The sequence below is a fragment of the Narcine bancroftii genome, chromosome 2, assembly GCF_036971445.1.
Source record: "Narcine bancroftii isolate sNarBan1 chromosome 2, sNarBan1.hap1, whole genome shotgun sequence".
Taxonomy (NCBI): domain Eukaryota; kingdom Metazoa; phylum Chordata; class Chondrichthyes; order Torpediniformes; family Narcinidae; genus Narcine; species Narcine bancroftii.
The window spans coordinates 218,232,698-218,257,043 of record NC_091470.1 but is presented as its reverse complement, the minus strand read 5'-3'; the positions used below and the strand labels follow the sequence as shown (position 1 = coordinate 218,257,043).

Here is a 24,346-nt window from a genome sequence, read left to right as displayed (position 1 = left end):
TCAGCCAGCTCCCCACCATGACTACCAGCCCCCCCACATCTCCATCGGGCACACAAAACTCAAAACATGAGTTTACCTATCTCGGCTGCACCATTTCATCAGATGCAAGGATCGACAATGAGATAGACAACAGACTCGCCAAGGCAAATAGTGCCTTTGGAAGACTACACAAAAGAGTCTGGAAAAACAACCAACTGAAAAACCTCACAAAGATAAGCGTATACAGAGCCATTGTCATACCCACACTCCTGTTCGGCTCCGAATCATGGGTCCTCTTCCGGCATCACCTACGGCTCCTAGAACGTTTCCACCAGCGTTGTCTCCGCTCCATCCTCAACATCCATTGGAGCGCTTTCATCCCTAACGTCAAAGTACTCGAGATGGCAGAGGTCGACAGCATAGAGTCCACGCTGCTGAAGATCCAGCTGCGCTGGGTGGGTCACGTCTCCAGAATGGAGGACCATCGCCTTCCCAAGATCGTGTTATATGGCGAGCTCTCCACTGGCCACCGTGACAGAGGTGCACCAAAGAAAAGGTACAAGGACTGCCTAAAGAAATCTCTTGGTGCCTGCCACATTGACCACCGCCAGTGGGCTGATATCGCCTCAAACCGTGCATCTTGGCACCTCACAGTTTGGCGGGCAGCAACCTCCTTTGAAGAAGACCGCAGAGCCCACCTCACTGACAAAAGGCAAAGGAGGAAAAACCCAACACCCAACCCCAACCAACCAATTTTCCCCTGCAGCCGCTGCAACCGTGTCTGCCTGTCCCGCATCGGACTTGTCAGCCACAAACGAGGCTGCAGCTGACGTGGACTTTTTACCCCCTCCATAAATCTTCATCCGCGAAGCCAAGCCAAAGAAAGAAAATTTCTTATAAGACCGTAAGACTATAAAGCATAGGAGCAGAAATAGGCTATTTAGACCTCGGCGTGAACTGCTGCTAGAGTTCATCGGAGTGCCACACCGGCAGCTCGAGGCGGGGCGGGGTCGGGGCAACTCCGGACACCTCCCGGCACCTCCTTGTTGCCGTTTCTGGTGGGCTCCGGCACCTAAAAATTTAGCACTGCACCCAGTCTCTCCCACCATTTAACCATGAGCTGATTCATTTTCCCAGTCAGACCCACTGCCCGGTCATCTCCACATAGCCTTTGATGCCATGGCTCATTAAGAAACTATTAATTTCTCCCTCAAATACACCCAATGACCTGTCCTCCACTACCGCCTGTCGCAACAAATTCCATAGATTTGCCACCCTCTTGCTAAAGAAATTCCTCCGCATCCCTTCAAATAACTGGCTCCCCTTAATATTTAAATATCTATTGATCTCTTTCCTGAACACAGTAACTGAGCCTTTAAAAGGCACATGATAGTGAACTTCAAAGATCTACCTGCCTAGGACAAAGTGCCTGGATCTCAGGAATCAATCCAGAGAACCTTTCTTAGGTTGGGAGGTAAAACCGGAATGTGATTTAGAATATAGGTGCAGGAGTAAGCTTTTGAGCCTGCACCAACATTCAAGGTGATTGTAACTGACCCTGTGACCTTGGCGCCCAATTCCAGTCTGCTTTCAATACTCCTTGATCCTTTGGCTATGAGAGTCACATCCAACTCCCTTTTGAATATATCCAATGAACTGGCCTCCACAACCTTACGTGGTAGGGAGTTCCATAAGTTCACCACACTCTGAATGAATCAAAGGTATGATGTTAAAAGTGAACGATTTGAAGATATTAGCAGAGAAAAAAAATCAAAAGTATAAGATTTATCATTGTTGAGGAATTCCCAGGGGTAATATTTTCCAGATGTGAAATTTATGAACAGGGAGCAAATCCCATCTTTCAGATTTATCAACAATTAACAAATTGAGCACGTGATGTTTATTAACAGTATCAGCATGTAACCTGTCGGATATTCATTAAGAAAGAACAAATCTCAGATGTGTGATTTACTAACATTTAACAAATTCCCAGTGGGTGTTTGCTTTGGAATGAATAAATCCCAGGTGTGAGATTTAATAAGTGCGAACAAATCCCAGAGATATGATTTTATAACATTTAACAAATCCAAGGATAAAGTTTGACAATAGTTAATAAATCACAGAATAGGAATGATAAAGATGCAATAAATCATACATGATTTACAAAAGGACAAATCAAAAGTGTGACATTAAGAGCCATCTAAAGATTTGAAATTCACTGCCATTGATCACATCAAAGATGTGAAATAATTTTAAAAAAAAGCTTCTTTGTGAACAACAAATTCCAGGTTTGAGATTCACCAACAGTGAATATTGGAACTTTCTTGTCAGTAAACAATTAAATCAAGGCATGAGTTATATCTATGAAGAAAGGATAACCTCGAAATGTGCAATGTAATAACTGTCTGTCTGAATAACAATACAAAATAAGCAGATATGAGCTTTACTAACAGTGTGAAAATCCAAGCTCAGTGAAAAAAATAGAGTATGCAAAATGTATTAAACAAACAATTATATCCAGCCACGTATCATGTGCAATGTTCTTTAAGATAAGGCAAACCCCATATTGTGTGATATGAACATTGAACAAGCCTCCCTTTTATTAAGATTAAAGCAGACGTGAGATTTATTAATAACGTGCCAGATCAGTTGTCACACTTAATAACAGGGAATGATCCCCAGAAATCTGATTTAACTATAGCAAGAGTTCCAGATGTTCCAGTCATTAACAATAGACACATTCCAGCTGTGAATTGTTAAAAGTGAACAAATGCCCAGCATGATTTTTTTTTAAACAGATGCCAAGCCAGGTGTTAGATTTGGTGAGAAGCAAGAAAAAAATCAGACAGTGGGGGCTGGTGGGAAGTTGAGGCCAAGTCATTAAATGCATTCAAGAAGTTAAATATAGTTCTAGAGCAAAAAGCAAGTTTCCAGAAGGACTGTAGCAGCACATAAAATGCTGGAAGAACTCAATGGGTCAGGCAGCTCACATGGAAGGCAATAGACAGTCAATGTTTCGGGGCCATGACCCTGCATCAGGAATGGTGATGAAGGGTGATGGCCTGAGATGTTGATTGTCTATTGCAGTGGTTCTCAACTATTTTTTTTACACTCACATACAATCTCAAGTAGTCATTTAAACCACAGAGCACTTATGGCATAGGATGCCATAAGTATGTTACAAGTCCAGAGGATCCCAAAATCCCAGCAGTAATAGATATGCACCATGATAATGGGTTACTTAAACAAAAGTTGCTTTTAATTATCTTTGAACATGAAAATAGAATCAAATTTTAATTTATCTCTATTGACTCACTTAACCCCCTTCTAATTCTAAGCGCACATGTGTGTGTAATGTGTGCACAAGTTCAGCAAAGTTCTTTGGTTCACAGTCCAATCTCACTGGTTGCAGGCAACTCTTGTACTGTGCACAGAAGTTAACATTAATAAAGTTCACCAGGCTTTGGTGCTTCACAGGTAAATGGTGACTACTCAGGAGGGTTCTTGTTGGATTTCAGAGAGAGAGAGTTTTTCTTGATCCAGGACATCCACAACTGATTCCTTTTTAATCAGCCACTCCAGTTTCTTGCTGATAAAACTTGCCCCCTTCAGGGTTCTCCAGATGATAACTTCTTTCTTTCAGGTCACCCCAAAGTTCCTTTCTGTTTCACCTATTCCAAGAGAAACACCGGACAGCCAGTCCTCTCCTTTGACCAGTCTGTCTTCCAAAGCTTGCCAGCTTGTCCCTCGGGAACTAATGTCTGTGTCTCTCCTCTCTATCTCTCTCTCTCTCCCTCCAACTCTCAGAGGAAAGCCTGTTTTTATCTCCTCTCTGCCTCCAAAGATCACATGACCTACAAGACAGTAAATTCTTTTTCCAGACAGAGCTGCTACTGGCTGTTGTCACATTTGTTGCCTTCTGCAAATAACAGTCCATTATTGAAGTCTCTGAGCCTCTTGCAAAAGCTCCTGAAAAAATTCTGTGTTTTAAACTGTTTGTGTGTGACCTGCTCTAACAAACCTTTCCTAAGTTATCTCCTAATATACTCTGTCACAAGTAAGGAATTACTTAAAGTAGTATGTGCATAGAAAGAAAAAGGTTGAGAACCACTGGTCTATTGGCTTCCACGGATGCTACTTGACCCACTGAGTTCCTCCAGCATTTTGCATGTTGATCCAGTTTTTCAGCATTTGCAGTCACTCTTGTTTATCTCTTGGAGAAACTCAGTGGGCTTCACCAGGAATGAGAAGTGTAGAGGGAAGAGGATCAACATAAAGAAGAGAGAGGGAATGGGTGAGACAAGGTGGAAACAGGGGGGATTGGTAGATCAAGGCAGGTAAATGAGGGAGGCTACCAAGGGACAAAAACTAGTGGGTAGGAGATGATGAAAAAAAAGCAATGGGTAGATGGAGCCAGATTGGGGTAGGGTGTGCCAGGAGTAGTTGAGGGGTAAAGTAGCAACAGGAGCTGAAAGGTGATGTGGAAGATGGTGGAGAGATCTTGGGCAGATTGAACCAGATAGGGAAGGGGATAGGGAGGGTAGGTTATGGGAGAAGAAACCCAGGTAGACTGGCATGTGGTTGATGCAGTTGGAAATAGGGAAGGTGAACAAAGGAGAGAAAACCTGATTGGAGCAGGCAAGTGCACAGGGGGTTTCCTGAAAATAGAAAATTTGATGTTCATTCCATTGGGTTGTAGGATCCCCAAAAGGAATTTGTGGTACTGTTCTTCCAGTTTATGTTTGGCCTCCCTGCGGCAGTCAAGAGGGTTGAGGACAGGTCCATGGGAAGGAGGTGGTGTGACAGGCAACTAAAGGTCAAGATGGCCATTGTTGAACAATGTGTAGGTGCTCCACATAACAGTTCTCTATGTACAGGAACATTGGCCAAAGTAATGAGGAAATATAGGGCAGAGGCAGGGATGAGGTACTGTTATCAGTGATGATCTGGCAGACTGGCCGCAGACTGGGAGATCGCTTCACTGAGCACCTTCGCTCTGGCTGCATCAATGAGAAGGATCTCCCAGTTGCCATCCATTTTCATTCTCTGCCCCTCTCCAGCGCCGACTTGTTTATCCATGACCTCGTGCACTGCCAGTCCAGGGTCACCCATATATTGGAGGAGCAACACCTAATACTCTGTCTGGGCACTCTCCAACTGGAGGGCATTTGCATCGACTTCCTCGATTTCTGCCAGAACACTCCGTTTTCTATCTGTCCACAATCCCTCTGTCTCCTTTCCTCGAGCTCTCCAACCCTTCCCTCTCCATTCACAGAACTATCCCCCCCCCCTCATTTTCTGTTGTGCCCTCCCTCCCTTATCCACCTAGCCTGCGCTCCTCCCCCCACCATTTTATACAGGTGCCTGCCTACATTTTGCTCATACTTTGATGAAGGGGCTCAAGCCCAAAACGTTGGCTATGTATCTATATCTTTACTGGGTAACCTGTTCTTCCTCCAGTATTGTGTTTTTGCTTCAATCACTGCCTCTGCAGACTTTCACGTTTCACTCTATTTCTATTTAATGAAGAGTAGAATAGCCAATTTCAGCTCTGAAATTCTATGTTTTTATGTTAAACTGAAAATGCTGAAAAAAAACCCAGCAGGCCAGGGATTATCTGGGTAGAAAGAGGCAGCATTTAAGTTTCAGATTGAAGACAGAAAGATTATCAATATGAAGTGAACCCTCTCCACAGATGTCATCCAGCTTTATATTTCCAGCATTTTCTGTTTTTTAGTGTACATTTTATGGATAGTTAACAAACCCTGGGTTTGAGACTTATGAGGTGTTAGACCTATTCATAAAGAACAAATCAAAGATGTGAGATGAAGTAAACCAGCCAAGAGCTTGAAATTAATCACTATGGACAAAATGAAGGTGCAAGATCTATTAATAATGAACAAGTACCAGCAATTAGATTCATGAAGAGTGAACGCATTCCAAAGACTAAATTTATTAACAGTCAGAAATGTCCAACTGTTAGATTTATTAATGGCTTATAAATTTATGGTATGACAATAAGTCAGTGGTTCTCAACCTTTTTCTTTTCACTCACATACCACTTTAAGTATTCCCTATGCCATCGGTGCTCTGTGATTGGAAAGGGGTTGCTTAAGGTGGGATGTAAATAGGAAGGGAAGGTTGAGGATCACTGCTCTAGACCCAATTGTATCTGAAATATTTTGCTTGAGAAAAATTGTCATTGACCCATTTCCTTTGGAGTTAGGAAACCGTGCACATAACAAGTCAATGAGGTACAATTAAAACAGTGGTTTTCAAACTTTTTCTTTCCAACATACCACCTAAAGCAATCCCTTACTAATCACAGAGCACCCATGGCATAGGGTTTACATAAAGTGGTATGTGAGTGGAAAGAAAAAGGTTGAGAACCACTGGAGTAAATAGACAAATAATTGAGGAAAATTTTGGGATTTATTCAGATTCAAATTTCTTACCATCTGACTCTGGACCACAGTGCACAAATTCACACATTTCTCACAGCACATGTAACCTGGCCCTCCTCAACCGCCTTAGAAAGTGTAGGTGCTGCTGTGCCTTCCGGACTAATGAAGGGGTGTTATGGGTCCAGGATGGGTCATCCTTTATACGCACACCAAGAAACTTGGGGCTCTCAGCTCTGTTCATGATGAACCCATTGATGTGTAATGGACATCCATTCTCCTGAAGTTCACAATCACGTCCTTTGACTTGTCCACATTGAGACTCAGGTTGTTGTTCTTGCACCTTTTGACAAGCTTCCTTCTCGAGTGGAGGGTCAAGGCTTTAGTAGCATCTGTCAACAATATTAAATATAGTGAGCAAATAACGTCAGGTACTTGATTTAATTGGATCAAGTAACTTCCAGATTTATTAATGCTGAATAAATTACAGGTGAGTTGTGCAGTCAAAATCCCCGTTATGCACCACCTTCGGGATCAAGGGTGTCGGATATGCAAATTTTCCAATGCCTAATGCACCTGTTTTAAAGACAGAGCAAAATGCAAAGTAATTTGAAAATGAACTTTAGTCTTTAATTATGTGAAGTTCACTTTAATCAGCTAATTCCCATAACTAACAAAATGTAACTATGAACCCCAGTTCTGGCGCTCACTGCTACCTCCTCCCTCTCGCTGACAGACCGACCCCCCGCCACGCCGGTGTCCCGGTCAGACCCTCGGCGCCCCCCTCCCGCTGGCAGTCCGACCCCCCTCCACGCCGGTGTCCCGGTCAGACCCTCGGCGCCCCTCCACGCCGGTGTCCCGGTCAGACCCTCGGCGCCCCTCCCTCCCGCTGGCAGCCCGACCCCCCTCCACGCCGGTGTCCCGGTCAGACCCTCGGCGCCCCTCCCGCTGGCAGTCCGACCCCCCCCCCCTCCACGTCGGTGTCCCGGTCAGACCCTCGGCGCCCCTTCCTTTAAATGCAATTCCTCGTCGCTGGTTCTGTGACTAACCACGCCGCCATCCCCTCCCCTCCCCTCCCCCACCCCAAGTTTACAGATAACCCCTTACTAATTTACTTAATACTAATGAAGAGAAATATTCTTACCCGACACGGAATAGGAGACACTTTGGGAGAGTCGAGCAGCACCGGCCGCCTCTTCATCCTGGACGCCGTCATTTGACTCCAACACAACTTTATGTAACTTTATTCCAACACCTGCTCCGGCCGGGCGCTCGCAGGGGGTCGGATGGAGAACCTTTTACAAATTTAAATTTCTATTCAAACTTTTATTTCAAACATTTACTTTTAAACATACTTCTTTGCTGCTTGCTTCGAGTTTCCGTTGATTGAGTGCCAGATAATGGGGATTTTGTGGTATGACATTTAGGAGAAAGGGATAAGATTTATTGATGGTGAAAAAATCTCAGTAGTGAGACTAACCAGTGGAAATAAATCTCAAAGAAGAGATGTATTAAAATGAAATAAACCTCAAGTAGAAGATTGATCAACAGTAATAAATCCTAAATAATTGTTAAAATTATTTAGATGGATCAACTCCCAAGTGGTTGAAAATTTCAGATACATTCACAGTCCAAAATAAAACCTGAAGGTGCAAGATTGACATTTAACACCTTAGGTGCGAGATTTATAAATGGTGAAATCAAATAACTGAGATTTATTAACAGTAAGCATATGGAAGATGTGAGGTTTATTGATAGAGAACATATCCTGGGGTTGTGATTTATTCACTGTGACCAAATTCGATCTATGGCATTTAGTTTCTGTGCAGGAGGAGGTGTTGGAGGTCTTGAAGCGTGTAAAGATGTGTAAATCCCCAGGGCCTGACCAGTTGCACTGAGATGTCGTGGAAAGCAAGGGCAGAGATTTAGGGAGCCCTGGTCGAGATTTTTAATTTCGTTCAGCCACAGGTGAGATAACGGAAGACTGGAGGATAGATAATGTTGTTCCTTTAAAAAAGGCAAAAGGAATAAGTCAGGATCAAGGTTCATATCTTGATGAAGGGCCAGGATCGGTGCCAGAACGCATTAGTGATTTTGAAGGGGGCTCATTTAGTGTAATGTGGGGTGGAGTGGGGGTGGGAGGGGATGCTGCTGACAGGGACCTCCCTGTCGTTACCACCATCCGCTCCTCCAACATGGGGGAATAAGAATGCTCTTTTTATTGCATTTAAGCATCACTAGATGCTACTGACACTTGATGCACGCTAGGGATGTGGCCGGGTAACTTTATTCCAACACCTGCTCCGGCCGGGGCGCTCTCGGGGTGCGTCAACCTAGACGCTACTGATGCGGGAGGGAGTGGGGCGGGTCTGACAGCCGGACCGTATGGGCAAGCACCTCATTTGTGGGGGGGGGGATACCCGCCGATGCCCCCCCCCCACCACCTTGGCGCCGTTCCTGTGAATATTGGTTATGTACCTTTATCTTTGCTAGGTAAAGTACAGTGTTTGACCTGCTGAGTTTCTCCAGCATGGTGTAGTTAGAGAATTACAGGCCAGAAAGCTTTACATCCGAGGTGGGAAGGTATTTGGAAGAACGTTATTTATTTTCACTTGGAAGGACATCATTCACCCCCTCCCCTCCCACTGACAGCCCGACCCCCCTCCACGCCAGAGTCCCGGTCAGACCCTCGGTGCCCCTTACTTGTATTCCATCGTGGTAGTCTCCAACCAGTCAGCATCAACATCAGCTTTCAAATCTGGTATATTTCACCCCCATCCCTTTTTTTCTCAACCAAACCCCTCAGTGCCTTCTTTCCTCTATCTCTTTGGCTCCATTCCTTCTTTTCCTTTTCTCTTTCCCTCCTCCCACCGACCGGCACCTTTCTTCCTCCAGTTCTCCTCCCCCTTCCCTCCTAATAGAGTGCATATTCTTCAGCCCTCTGCTTCTTTCTCCTATTACCTCTGCTTCTTTTTTCCCCACCATTTCTTCCCCTCTCCCCTCCACTCACCCACCTGTGTTCCCACCTATCATCTGTGTTGCCGCCTCCCACCCTTGTATTCCAACATCTGCCTGTTTTGCCTTCCACTGGTGCTACCTGACCTGCTGAGTTCCCCCAGCATTTTATGTTTTCCATCATCTTACAGTCCCTCTTGTTACTCATTGAGTTATCCACAGATAAATCACAGATGTGAGATTTATTAATTTTCAATATATTCTAGATGACAAACATAAAAAAGCAAATGACAGGAAGGTGATACATTAACAAGAACAAATAAATCTGAGATTTCAAACATTGGATAAATTCCAGTTAAGTGATTTAATAACACAGCGAGGAAACATTGTGTCTGAGATTAATTGATAGTGAACAAATTTCAGGAGAAATGTATTAAGTGTGAACAAATGACAAAAATGAGATTTATTAAAAATGAACCAAGGCCAGGTGCCATTTATTCACCATGAATTAATGAATCCCAGATGCTAACACTTATTAGCAATGAACAAATTATTTGAGAATGAGGTGTGAGATTCATTAACATTTGGGATAGGGATTTTTTAACTGGACAAATCCAGGTGTGTGATTTATTTTGAGTGCAAATCCCATGTCTGAGATTTATAAAACGCAAAACGCCAGATGTTGCATGTGAATCGTGAACAAATTCCCGGTGTTTTATTTGATAAGGGTGAACAAATCCCAGGTATGAGCATTATCAACAAAGAACAAGTGGTGCGGTTTATTAACCGTGGAAAATTTACAGCTGTTATACCCAAATTGTAATAGATTTATTAACAAGTTCAGAAGAGCATCGGGGTACAGAAAATAATTGCCAGCATGTTGCCTGGATTAACAGGTACAAGGTCGGACAAAGTTGGGTTTGTTTTCTCTGGAGCATCAAAGGCTGAGGGAGACCTGATAGAAGTTTATAAAATCATGAGTGGCATCGATACAGCAGACAGAGATGTTGTTCCCAGGGTAACAATGTCACGTACTACGTGATTTTAAGATAAGGGTGGGGTGGGGGGGTTGCGAGAATAGTTTAAAGAAGCTGTGCGGGACACATTATTTACACAGAGAGGGCTAGGTGCCTGGAATGGGCTGCCAGGGGTAATGGTTGAAGCAGATATGATAGTAGTGTTTAAGGGGATTCTAGGTGGACACACATGTATGCAGGGAAACAAAGAATTATGTATCATGCACATTCAGCAGAATTTAAGCTTAAATTGGGTGTTATGTTCAGTGCAGACATGTGGGCTGAAGGGCCTGTTCCTGTGCTGTACTGTCCCATGTTCCATCCTCTAACAACATTGCAGCCATGGAATTACTTTAGACTGGACTAACCCCAAGGAATAAATTTAAGAATGAGTGATGGTCTTGAAATTGAATTGAACGTTCTGATTTTTTTCACAGCCATGGCACTCAAATTGAATAGAATTTAGACTCTGCTTACCCATTGCAACCTTGCAGTTCTACAGTCTCAAAATGCTCATCAAAAGTATGCAAAATGGATAGCTGGCGTTATCTGATTTTGTTTCCAAGTTGCTTCCCCACCTTTATTCTGAAAGTAGTCCAGAAAACCCTTGAGTGAAAACAATAAATATAACTGTGCGGGAATCTACATTGTCTATCAAAGGGTTTCCCACGAACTTCACGGATGGCACGCTTAGAGTAGCGGTTAGTGCAACTTTATTAAAACGACCCATGTTCAAATCTGATGCTGTCTGTAAAGAAGTATATTCTCCCCAATGCCTGTGTGGGTTTCCTCCTGGTGCTCCAGTTCCCTCCCACTTTCCAAAGATGTGAAAGGTTAGCGGGTTAATTTTAGTCACATGACCATGTTACTGTGCTGTAGCCTACATTTTAAAAATTCATCAGTGGACACTGAGCGAGCTATACTTAATCTGTTCTGCCTGAGAAGTGAGATTGCATTGATTAACTTCCAGTTCATTTCAGATTAAAGTAGCCGATGTTTCAGTCCACTGCAGCGGGCTGGACTTCCCATAGTTCTCCGTACATGTGGTCTCATCTTATGCTACAATGTCCTCCTTCTACAAAATTGATGGCATCATCTCAATAAAGTTTCCTCAACTCTGTAAAAGCTCCCATCCCAGGTCACAAACACTGTGATGGTTCAAGAGCCAGTTCCTCCTCTCCATTCTTTCAAGAGCAGTAAAGGACTTTAAAATTCAAATACCCATTGACATTGGTTTCTTCTCCCACACCAGCTTGCTCCTCCTTAGAGTCCTTGATCAGTGAAAAGAGTGCCTTTTTTTGTGCGGATCTAAATCTCATCTGTGTAATTTTGTGCAGAATGCAACACAATATGACATTCTGGACACACCGTACTGTTCTCCAGCTTTAGATCTGGCCAAAGGCATGAATCTCATCTTCAAGGTGTAAACCCATCAGAGAAGCAACACCTCGCTTGTGAATCCTCAGGCGTCATCCACTGCATCTGGTGCTCCCGTTGTGGTCTGCATCACATTGGAGAAGCTGGATGCAGACTGGGAGATCACTTTGTTGAGCTCTGCCTGCTGCAACAACAGAGACCTCCCTGTGGCCACCCGTTTCAATTCCTCGCCCCATCCCCTCGCCAACACGTCTCTCCATGGTCTCATGGACTGCTAGACTGAGATCACTGGCAAATTTGTAGAACAACACTTCAGATTCCATCTTGGTACCCTCCAACCAGTTTCAGTTAGCCCCCTCCCTCATCTTTCACTATGTCTCCTTTCCCCTCTCTCAATCTCACTCTTCCCTATTCCCTTTGTTTCCTTTAACAAAGCCAAAAACACCCCCCTCCCATCAATTCTCACCTTTCCTCTCTCTCCTGTCCTCTGATCCAAGTAACACCTTTTGTCTGTGATTGAAGTAAAATTCTTGATTGATGATGAGGGGCTCAAGCTTGAAACATTGGTTATGTATCTTTATCTTTGCTATATACACTTTCTGATCTTCTGAGTTTCTCCAGCATTGTATTCTTACTTCAATCATGGTGTCTACAGACCTTGACTGCTTTCATGTGACAAATATGTTTGTTTTTCTTTAAACACAGCTGCTGCATTCCCGAAGCACAGTCTGTGTATAAAAAAAATAGGAATGGGAATAAGGAGTCATTCCTGTTCTGATATTTTACCTCCTGAACCCCAAGTAAATTTCCCAGAATGCCTGCAGTCTAAAGTTAACTGCAGGCATTCTGTGAACAATGAGCTAATGAACAGCACATAATCGATGACATGCAATTCCCATCATAGTTGATGCCACCCCAGTCAGACATTGAGGTTGGTGTCACCGAAGGGCCATTGTAAGTTCAGCCTCTTTAATTACTGCACTTCCAATATTCTGTCTAAACATGCAATGTGATGCGGACATTTGCAGTTTTGGCCATTCCTGTGTGAACAGCCACTCCTGGAAGGTGGGGAGACACTTCAGAATGGAAAAATCATACAAGATCTATGTTAAAAAAACCCATAAATGTTTACTTGTCAAGATCGGAGAAATTGTAGGGGTTGATAGGGAGTGGCTGCTTGCTGGTAAAGGGATGTCTGGCAAGATGGAACCTTTTAAAAGTGAGACAGAGAGAGTTTAGGGGGACTGAGTCCCCTTTCGAATGAAAGGCAAGACTGGAAAGTATAGAGAAGGCTGATTAACCCGAGATATTAAACCTCTGGTCAAGAAAAAGGAACCATGTGTTAGTTAAGACAGCTGGAATCTTGAAGAATATGGTAAGAATACATTCGAAGGAAATTAGGAAGGCAAAATAGGAACACAAGATATCTTCGGCAAATAAGGTAAAGAAGGATTCAAAGAGATTCTAGAAGAGCAAGAGTAAGTAGGGAAAGAAGAGGGCCCTTTAAGGATCAACGTTTTCACCGCAGCTGAAGGACCTTCACAGGCTGTGGGTGACACAGTCGGGGGCCCACACAAGCTGCGGGCTGGTGGGTAGCGGAGCCAAGATGAAAGAGTGTTGTAGCCCAGATGGGCTCCCGAAGGGACTCTGGTGCTGAACGTTTTCTGATCCTATCAGAGGTTTGGATCTGGAGTTTGAGTTGCTGATGGATTGAACAGGAGTCTGTGCAGCTGCAGAGGTTGTGGGAGCACTGGAGGCGAATCCACAGACTTAGATGACTCTGAAGGGACTCTCTTTGGCTTCTCTTTCTCTCATACTGAAAGGGGTGCTGGCAATACTAATGGCGGATTTTTATTTGTCTTCCGTTACATTTTTAAAGCATTATTACATGACAATAAAAGGAATTTTGAATCTTGAACCTCTCTCTGGAATCATAGGAGATGGATGAGATTCTAACAAATATTTCATGTCTGTATTTACAAAAAGCATGGATGCCAGGCAATCAGGTAAACAGTGATCATGGTCAGTGTAGCAGTTAGCTCGATGCTTTTATAGCACTAGCAACTGAGGTTCGAATCCGATGCTCTTCGTAAGGAACCTTCTCCCTGTGTCTGCTCTGTACTCCAGTTTGTTCCCAGTGTTCAAAACATACCCAAGGTTGTTGGTCATTTGGGTGTAATTAGGCCTCAAGGGCTTGTGGGCCGAAAGAGCATGTAATTGTGCTGTAGGTCTAAATTTAAAGAGAGTCCACATTACCGAAGAGGAGATCCGGAGGCCTTGAAATGCATAAAGATCGCTAGATCTGCAAGGTCTGACCACAAGTATCCCAGGATATTGTGCAAGAAATTGCAGGGGTGCTGGTGGGAATATTTGCATCATCAATAGCCATGGGTGAGGTGCCAGATGACAAGAGGGGAGATATTTAAAGGATAACTTAGGGGCAACTTTTTCCCCCCTTCAGAGGGTAGGAAATGAGCTGCCAGCGGAAGATGGGAACCATTTCACTGAAAAGACATTTGTGCAGGAACATAGAAAGGGTAAGTTGAGAGGGATATGGGCCACGTGCAGCTAAATTGGACAAGATATGCCACCTATGCATTGGACTGAAGAGCTCTATAGATCCATGACTCTAGTCCCCCTTCAGCCAGTTTCAAGCCAGACTCCAGCAAGTCTGCAGCCCAGCATGAGTCTTCTGACAGCAATCTCCAGTGGCTAACAGCCTCCTTGGGTTCCTCGCTTCGAGTCGCCAGCAGCCCGCTGCATGAGTTGGTCCTTAAGCCGCAGACCCCCCTCACTGGTCCGCCACTGTGGTCACCGTCTTGTGGGTTGTCTCCTCTGTTTCTCCTTCTCAGACAAGGGTGGTCTCCCCATTTTTTGGTGCCCCGTGCCAGACCTCCACTCCTCTGGAGTCTGCAACCCCTTGTGGCTGCTGCCGATCATAGGCACTGCCATTTTGGGCACAGACACTGCAGTCATGGGATTTTGAATAAAACTACTGTTGGCTCCTTTAACAGGGCGTTCAAAGCCTGTGTGGAGCTGACAGCAGTTGAGTGGTTGGATACCGCGGTATATCAAACCATTCAATTTATTGGAATTTTTTGAGCAAGTAAGCAATGAGCGTGGGCAGGAAAGCATCATGTTGCCTCTGCCTTTCAGTTCTGCAAACCTTTGTTCAGTCCTGACCTCAAGTGATGCCTTTGTGTGGTAAACACATCAGAGCATGGAATAGAACAGGGGTGTGGTTAACGTAGAGGTTAGCACAAGGCTATCACAGAACCAGCGACCCGGATTCCAATCCTCTGCTGTCTGTAAGGAATTTCCCCTGTGACCTGTGTGAGTATTCTCCCAGTGCTCTGCTTTCCTCCTGCCTTCCAAAGTGTATAGGCTCATTGGGTGTAATAGGGCAGCACAGGTTTCATGGACAGGGTTGGACTTCTACCGTGCTGTATCGTCAAACCATTTAAAAAAAACACACAGGAATAGGCCCTTCAGTCTCTGCGTCTGTGCTGAACATAATGACTAAATCAAACTAAGATTCTGCTGCTTGCATTGATAGATAACCCTTCCATACTCTTCATACTTGTGTTGATCTCTGAAATGCTACGACTGTATCTGCTTTCCAAAAATCATGTGGGTGGGTTTCTTCCAACGTCTCAAAGATTTTATTTGGCCATTAAAATCTGTCCTGAGTGTGCAGGAGACTCTGGGCCAGTGGGGTGGGGGGTGTTGATGAAAATGCCCTAATGTCCTCCCTTAGTTGATACAGTCAATTTCCATGTTTCCTGTCCCAAAAGTTATTTGTTGAAACAAATTATAGTACCATTCAGGATTCTAAATTCTGATTATACAGTGCTGAATACAATGGCAATCTGATGTCAACCTTTTAATGGCAAGTTAGTTATCTGTCTCTAAATGAAGCTTACACTCTAATTAATGTAATTGAAAAGAAAGGTCACCAATATTTTTTATTATGCAACGGTTCAGCACTGCACTATAGACCAGCTGCATACTTTCAGTTTTATTCTCCTTTTGTAAATACTTCAAATACTCAGCTTTGCAACAGACTCAATTCCCATGTGTAATTATGAATGTTTGTTTTTCACAATTGGCATGGCACAGAGACACAATTCCAACCCACTCTGCATGGCACTGTAACATGTCCTGAAGACCAATATTCTGAAGGGTACTCCGATACTCAACACTCTCCAGCATAGTTAATGAACATTTACTCAGCAGTTCTGTTGGTCATTACTTATAATATCAGAATTCTCCTCTGCTTTGCTGAAAGCCCTGGAGCCAGACCCTCGATGTATCCTACCCAGACTCATTTCAGTATAAAATGAGTATAGAATTTATAAAAGACTCAATACTTTATTTTGGTCATTGCTTTCACAAGACCTTCACTCCAACCTAGAGTCAAGAAGTCAGGGCCCTCCTGCACAACTGGGTGGCTAGGTTTGGGGTTCCAGAGCATACAACCTCAGACAGGGGCTCCCAATTTACCTCCGGCCTCCGGTCTAATCTCGCTAACACCATGGGTACTCAGCTCCTCCGTACCACTTTCAGGCCAATGGTTTGGTGGGGCAATTCCATAGACACCATAAAGCAACTCTCTCATGGCCAGACTCAATGGCCCTAACTGGGAGGGTGGGTACTCCGGCGGATCCGAGCCACTCCTAAAGAGGACCTAGAGGTTTCTGCAGCCGAAATGGTGTACAGCACAACATTAGTGATTCCAGGGGAATTCCTGGTCGCTAAAGACGCTGAGGACTGCCTGGGCATACTTGCCCCGACACACCCAAAGTAGCACAGCTACGGATTACATTCATACTTAAAGAACTTGAGACTTGTAAATATGTATTTGTCAGACGTAGGGCACACAGACACACACTAGGGGAGTGAATTCAACACTGGTTTATAGTGCTCGTACACAGGCCCATACAAATTTATACAACACAATGGGTCAACATGTCTTTTGGATAATGGGAGAGAGAAATGAGACTTTCACCCTGGTCCAGCTCAAGCCAGCATTACTCAACTCTGACCACCCGATCCGTGACTCACCCCCACGCCAAAGGAGCAGGCCTCCCAAGCACAAGGCCTCACTGAGTGTCGATTCTGGGTGGGGGGGTGTGTCATGTAGTTGGTCGCGCCACACCCGAAGCGGCAGCCCGATAGCGGGAACCCATGGCCTACTGAGACGGGCTACGCACTTCAAAGTCGGTGCTCAATTCAGCAGCAGGCGGCTTCAGCGCCCCACTCAGATGGGCTGGCCAGCGGAAGCCAATCAGGTGGAGCTAGGGAAACAGCCGCACCTGAGGATGAGAGGGGTTCACTGATTGGCAGTTCTTGGGTAGCGCTAAATGAACAATCCCAGGAAGCAGATCGTAATGCCACCAGTCGGGGGGCATGATGACGCCAGAGATGGGCTTCTAAGCCCTTTATAAGTAGAGCTGCCAGCACAATAAACCAGTGTTGAATTCACTCCCCTAGTGTGTGTCTCTTCTTTCAGCGTAACCTCTCCAGCCGTAGCAGCCACTTCAATATTATAAGATAGATCTAGATATATAGATGTCGTGTAATAAAATAGAATAGACATGTCATATCACATGAAATCACCTTCGGACTGCCAGAAGGCAGACAAAAATTAGTCATCAGCATTGCCCGGTGCCCCTCACAGTCAGAGAAAGAGAAGCAAAAGAGAGTCGCTGAATGTCAGTGTATTCATCTCCAGTGCCCCCACAGTTTCTGCAGCTGCACGGACTACTCTTCAGTTCAACACATTGGCAGCCCGAGCTACAAATCCAAACCTCTGACACAATAAGGAAGCCTTTAGCACCCAGGGCCCTTCGGGATCCTTTCTTGCCCTCAGCACCTTCTCGAATCCCGGTTCCAATACCTGGTTCATATGAGCTAGTCTTCAGCGGTCCGCAGCCTGATGGGAGTTCTTTGGCCTCAAGTCACCAGCAGCTTGTGTGGGTTCCCCACCTACTTTTCCTTTCAGCCACAGAGCCCCCTCACTGGTCTGCCACTATGGTCATCTTCCCTGTGGTCGTCCCCTCCTCTTCTTCTCAAAGGAGATAGTTTCCCCATTACCATTGCCCTCTGCTAGTCTGCACTTCCCCCGGAGTCTGCGACCCCCCCCTCATCTTGGGCCTAGACCAATACGATGGCAGGATTTTATCCTGCCATTTAACTGGCCATTTCTAGCCTGTATAGAGCTGTCAGCAGTTGAACTGAGCGGGAGCACTGTATCTCCGCTCCTCGCTCTCCCTGGTACTGTACCAGCGGAAGCGATGCCTCCTCGCTCTCCCTGGGTCTGCACCAGCAGAAGCGATGCCTCTGGCAGTGTTGCCAGTTTTAAAATTTGAGATTAAAAGAAAAAAGGTCTGCATTAAAACACAGAGTCAAGAAGTCACTCGTGCTAAAACTAAGCATTATCGTTGACTGCAGAATGTGATGAAATGACAAATTCAGGTGTCAGTTGTGACTATTGTTGCTTCATTGAAATTTAAATTACTTGACGAAATCCCATGAACCATCTCATTTCATGCTCATCGTTCCCAAAATGTATTTGTTCAGCTTTACAGCATGGTAAAATAGTTACAATGTTACCAGTATAATTTTCAGTATGATCTTTTTTGCATGGAACCTCCTTACTGCGTTTATAGCACATGAGATCCCTTCATTATTCTCCCATCTATTCTCCACCTCTGCCAGACCATTTTCACAATTCCTGTTTACACTTCATCTCCTGTCTCATGTCTAAAGTGCCCCAAAGAATGAGCTCAGTTGCCTTCCTGCACGCTTAGCTCATGGCCACTGAGTTCTTCATCTGGGTCCTCTTTCCTTGTCATGTCACTTTCCCAAATTTTTTCCAGTCTTCTCAACCTCATCCTCTATATCAACTTATCCAAACCTGTTCATATTTAAATAGGTCCGTGTGGTCCTATTTCAGTACCCTGAATTCAAAATCCTGTTTAAACACCCTTTCATAATCTCAATTCTTATTGTAGCTGCTCTAGCTAGATATTTCACCTAGCACTCTTCAAAATAGATGCCTTCTCTTTCTCTCTCCTTCTCCATACCTGGCAGTAGTTACCCATTTTCCATCCACAATTCCCCATATTTATATGCATCTTTTTTTTGAGCAGTTCTTCTTTTACCTTTCAATATTTTATAACACACACACACTGATAAAGTGTTGTAATCGCAAAGAATACATTTCTATCCAGTAAGCGTTCCCCAATGACTTCATCCACTTCCTTGTTTTTTTTTCGCTATTTTAACCCACATAGATTGGGAAAATCAAGTTGGTCATGGGAGCCTAGAAGAGGACTTCATAGAATGCATCCGCGATAGCTTTCTTGAGTAGCATGTTAAGGAACCCACAAGAGAAAATGCTCTCCTGGATCTAGTGTTGTGCAATGAGATAGGTAGAGTAAATGATGTAATAGTTAGAGACCATCTGGGAAATAACGACATGTTGTGTTGGATTCTGTTAAGGGAGATGACCAGACAGAAGATGGCCATGGGCACCAGGTCAACGGCAATGAGCCTGGCAGAGTGGTGCAAAAGAAAAGGAAAAGGAGAAATGCAGTAGTTATTGGGGACTCCATTGTCAGGGGTACAGACAGGAGGTTCTGTGAGCCAGATAAGTATACCCACATGGTGTGCTGCCTCTCTGGTGCAAGGATACGAGATATCACAAATCGGGTCCAAAATATTCTGAGAGGAGAGGGAGAGCAGCCTGATGTCTTGGTACATGTGGGTACAAATGACATTGACAAGAAAAGGGAAGAGGTAATGAAAAGGGATTACAGTGAGCTGGGACGAAAGCTGAAAGACAGGAATGCTAGGGTGGTGATCTCGGGATTACTACCTGTTCCAAATGCAAGTGATGAAAAGAATGTAAAGATAAGGAAAATGAACGTGTGGCTGAGGTGCTGGTGTACAAGGCAAGGATTTGGCTTCTTGGATCATTGGGATCTCTTTTGGGGAAGGCATGATCTTTACAGGAGGGACGGGTTGCACCTAAATCCAAAAGGTGTCAACATTTTGGCAAGTATGCTTGATACAGCAGTGGGGCAAGGTTTAAACTAATTTGGCAGGGGTATGGGAACCAGAGTGATAGGGAAAAGCATTGGGAAGATAAAGTAATGGCCAGGAAAAGTAAAATAGGAAAAGTAATGTTGGGAGGAGAAAGTAAAAAATCAGATGGTGCAGTAAGTTTTCAGGTCAATGATAGTGTTAAGAAAATTACAAAGAAAAATAGTGGGCAGAAAAATCAAAAGAAAAGGTTACAGAGGTCACTAGATATTAAAAGGACAAAGAGCATAAGGGCACTTTATCTGAATGCCCGCAGTATTAGAAATAAGGTTAGTGAACTTGAGGCGCAAATCGGTACCCATGCCTATGATTTGGTAGCCATCAAGGAAACATGGCTACAAGGTGACCCTAAATGGGAATTAAACGTTCAAGGGTATCAGGTGGTGCAAAGAGATAGACAGGATGGTAAGGGAGGTGGAGTTGCACTCTTAATCAAAGATGAGCTCCAGGCAGTAGTGAGGAATGATATAAGATCTAAAGAGCATAATGTTGAGTCCATTTGGGTAGAGATAAAGAATAACAAAGGGAAAAAATTATTGGTGGGTGTTATCTATCGCCCACCAAATAACAATAGTTTAGTGGCGCAGGAAATAAATAGAGAGATAAGTGAGGCATGTAATAATGATACAGCAGTAGTCATGGGGGACTTTAACTTCCACATAGATTGGGAAAATCAAGTTGGTCGTGGGAGTCTAGAAGAAGACTTCATAGAATGCATCCGTGATAGCTTTCTTGAGCAGCATGTTAAGGAACCCACAAGAGAAAATGCTTTCCTGGATCTAGTGTTGTGCAATGAGATAGATAGAGTAAATGATGTAATAGTCAGAGACCATCTGGGAAATAGCGATCATAGTATGATTGAATTTCTCATTCAGATGGAAGGGGAAATAGTTAGATCTAAAACTAATATATTATGCTTAAACAGGGGTGACTACCATAGGATGAGGGAGGAATTGGACAGAGTGGACTGGGAGCACAGGCTAATTGATGAAACAGTTGAGGAACAGTGGAAGATTTTCAAATAAATATTTTGTAATGCTCAACAAAAATATATTCCAGTCAGGAAAAAGGGCAGCAAGAGAGGGAAAAATCAACCGTGGTTAACAAAGGAAATAAAGGAGAGTATAAAATTGAAGGCGCAGGTGTACAAAGCTGCAAAGAAGTGTAAACTGGAAGATTGGGAAAACTTTAAGAGACAACAAGGGGTTACAAAGTGGGTAATAAGAAATGGGAAAAAGGATTATGAAAGTAAATTGGCACAAAATATAAAAACAAAAAGCAAAAAATGTTATAAATATATAAAACGGAAGAGGGTGGTCAGAATTAACATAGGACCCTTGGAGGATGAGAAAGGAAAACTGGTAGCAAAAAATGAGGAAATGGCCGAGGCATTAAACAAATATTTTGCGTCAGTCTTCACGGAGGAAGACACGAACAGCATGCCCAAGTGTGGAGTTAAGGATGCGAATGTTGGGGAGGGCCTTGATAAAATAGTTGTTACAAAGGAAGTAGTGATGGAGAAACTAATGGGACTAAAGCCAGACAAATCACCTGGTCCTGATGATATGCATCCAAGGGTTCTGAACGAAATGGCAAAAGTTATAGTTGGTGGTCATATACCAAAATTCCTTGGATTCTGGGCAGGTCCCGGCAGACTGGAAGACAGCAAATGTCATGCCACTTTTTAAGAAGGGATGTAGGCAGAAGACTGGAAATTATCGGCCAATTAGGTTGACGTCTGTAGTTGAAAAAATGCTTGAAGCCATCATTAAAGATGAAATAGTGAAACTTTTGGAACGTAAGGGTTCAATCAGGCAGACGCAACATGATTTTAGAAAGGGAATATCTTGTTTGACAAACTTGTTAGGATTCTTTGAGGATATAATGGGTGCGGTGGATAGAAGGGAACAGGTTGATGTTGTATATTTGGATTTCCAGAAAGCGTTTGATAAGGTGCCACACAAGAGTCTTATCAGTAAGTTACAGGAAAGTGGAGTCCGGGGAAGTATATTGGCCTGGATTGAAAATTGGTTGTCTGACAGGAGGCAGAGAGTCGGGATAAGTGGGAGTTTTTCAGGTTGGCAGAGAGTGGTAAGTGGGGTGCCGCAGGGGTCAGTGTTAGGCCCACAACTGTTCATCATTTACATTGATGACTTGGAGGAGGGGACAAAATGTGGTGTAGCCAAGTTTGCGGATGACACCAAATTGAGTGGAAGAGCAAATTGTAATGAGGATGTGGAGAGTCTGCAGAGGGATATAGTTAAGCTGGATGAGTGGGCAAAGGTCTGGCAGATGGAGTACAATGTTAGTAAGTGTGAGGTTATCCACTTTGGCAAGAAAAATAAAAGAGCTGAATATTATTTAAAGGGTGAGAAACTACAGCATGCTGTAGAGGGACTTGGGAGTGCTTGTGCATGAATTGCAAAAAGTTAGGTTGCAGGTGCAGCAGGTTATTAAGAAGGCAAATGGAATGTTGGCCTTTATCGCTAGAGGAATTGAATTCAGGAGTAGGGAGGTAATGTTGCAACTGTATAAGGTACTGGTGAGACCGCACCTGGAGTACTGTGTCCAGTTCTGGTCTCCATATTTGAGGAAGGATCTACTGGCTTTGGAGATGGTCCAGAGGAGGTTTACTAGGTTGATCCCTGGGATGAAGGGGTTGACTTATGATGAAAGATTAAATCGTCTAGGATTATATTCGCTGGAGTTCAGAAGAATGAGAGGAGATCTTATAGAAACATATAGGATTATGAAAGGTATGGATAGGATAGATGTAGGAAGGTTTTTTGAGCTGGCTAGGGAAACTAAAATGAGAGGACACAGTCTCAAGATTCGGGGGAGTAGATTTAGAACAGAGATGAGGAAAAATAGTTTTTCCCAGAGAGTAGTGAATGTTTGGAATTCTCTAACCAGGGAAGTGGTTGAGGCTGCCTCATTAAACATATTTAAAATTCGGTTAGATAAATTTTTACATGATAGAGGAATTAGGGGATATGGGGAGAAAGCAGGTAGGTGGAGTTAGGTCATAAATTATAGTGATCATATAATTATATGATTGTATTGAATGGTGGAGCAGGCTCGATGGGCCATTTTTTGCCTACTCCTGTTCCTACTTCCTATGTTCCTATGTTCCTCACCACAGTTCCATCAAAATTAAATTGTCGAAATTATGCTTAATGATTAAACATATCTTGGATTAAAATGCTGCTGGTATTGATGGTTAATCACGTAACCTTTGAAATGCTCAAGGAAAGAACCATGAGATTCCTCATACATTGAATTTGTCAATAGTATGGTGATTTTTTAAAAACTTCAGAATAGTTAATAACATTTCAATTCATATTTTAGATGTGATTAAGAAATTGGAACATTTTTGCACTCCATCTGAAAATGTCCATTTTGGATAGGTATTGGGAATTGTTTAGAACAAATTACAGGAATAAGATTTCCTCAAGATCCACTGTTGTTTTTGTTAGGAAATGTTATAGGAATTAGACCAAAGTGGAAGTTAACTGCATATCAATTAGAATTAGTTAAAATTGCTTTAGTGATATCTAGAAAATGTATTGCAATAACATGGAAATCAGATATTGATTTGGATATAGAAAGATGGAATGCTGAAATTCGTAGTTGAGAAGATAACACACAGTTTGAAGAATAAATTTCATGCATTTTGGAAAATATGAGTCCACATATGCAAAAGATGGGTATTAGTCTTTAATTTTTTAATATTTTTTTGGAACCCTCAGTCTTGATAGCCTCCCCCAACAGCAAGGAGAGGGACAGAGGGTTATGTTTGTTGAACAGCACTCACTTTTAATTCATTTATTTTGTTTCTTTTTAGTTCTCTTGGGGGGTGGAGGGGGTAGGTGTTATTTCTTTCTTTTTCTTTTCCTTTTATAGACACATTGTATAATGATCAATGTAATTTATCAATTTTAAGTTTAAGAGTCTATGTATATTCAATGTGGAAAAATCTATAATTAAAATTGTATAAAAAATAAATAACATTTCAATTCATCATGTTGTATTTTCATTCCAGGTGTAAAATTAATGAAAGAGGAGAAGCAGCCAATACTTGCAGAAGATGATGAAAAGGATGCAGAAAAATTATCCACTTAATCATTTTATAATAGAGGTGTTGATTTTTTTCCACCAGCTTCAAGTGTGCTTTGTGTCTTCATTCTTTTGCATTACTAACCATGTATTCATGGGCTGTATCAGGAACCAAAAAGGTAGTTTTGCTAAATTCCATCAAAACATCACAACACTGATACAGTTAGCCTACAATTGCTGTCAGCCTAAAATTGTTGTAATACCTACAATTAAAAAGACACTGAAAAGCAATGATGATTGGTTCATTTCCTGTTTATACAAGTGGTAATTACTGAAGGATAATGCCGCAATATACAATAGGGCAGCATGGTTTAGCGTAGCGGTTAGTGCAGTGGTTCCCAAACTTTTACGGGCTGCTGCCCCCTTGGCCTCCAGGCCACATTCTGAGCATTC

The 24,346-nt window shown here is 43.3% G+C and overlaps 1 protein-coding gene across 2 annotated transcripts in view; it reads left to right on the top strand.

Moving 5' to 3' along the window:
• The window catches only part of ppp1r17 (protein phosphatase 1 regulatory subunit 17), a 91,882-nt gene extending 67,887 nt beyond the window's left edge, over positions 1-23,995 (top strand). For both annotated transcript variants that reach the window (XM_069915387.1, XM_069915386.1), the window contains exon 4: positions 23,880-23,995. In XM_069915387.1, the coding sequence (XP_069771488.1) occupies positions 23,880-23,959 (80 nt within the window). In that variant the 3' untranslated portion in view covers positions 23,960-23,995. The remainder of the gene's footprint in view (positions 1-23,879) is intronic.
• The last annotated feature ends 351 nt before the right edge of the window (positions 23,996-24,346 follow it).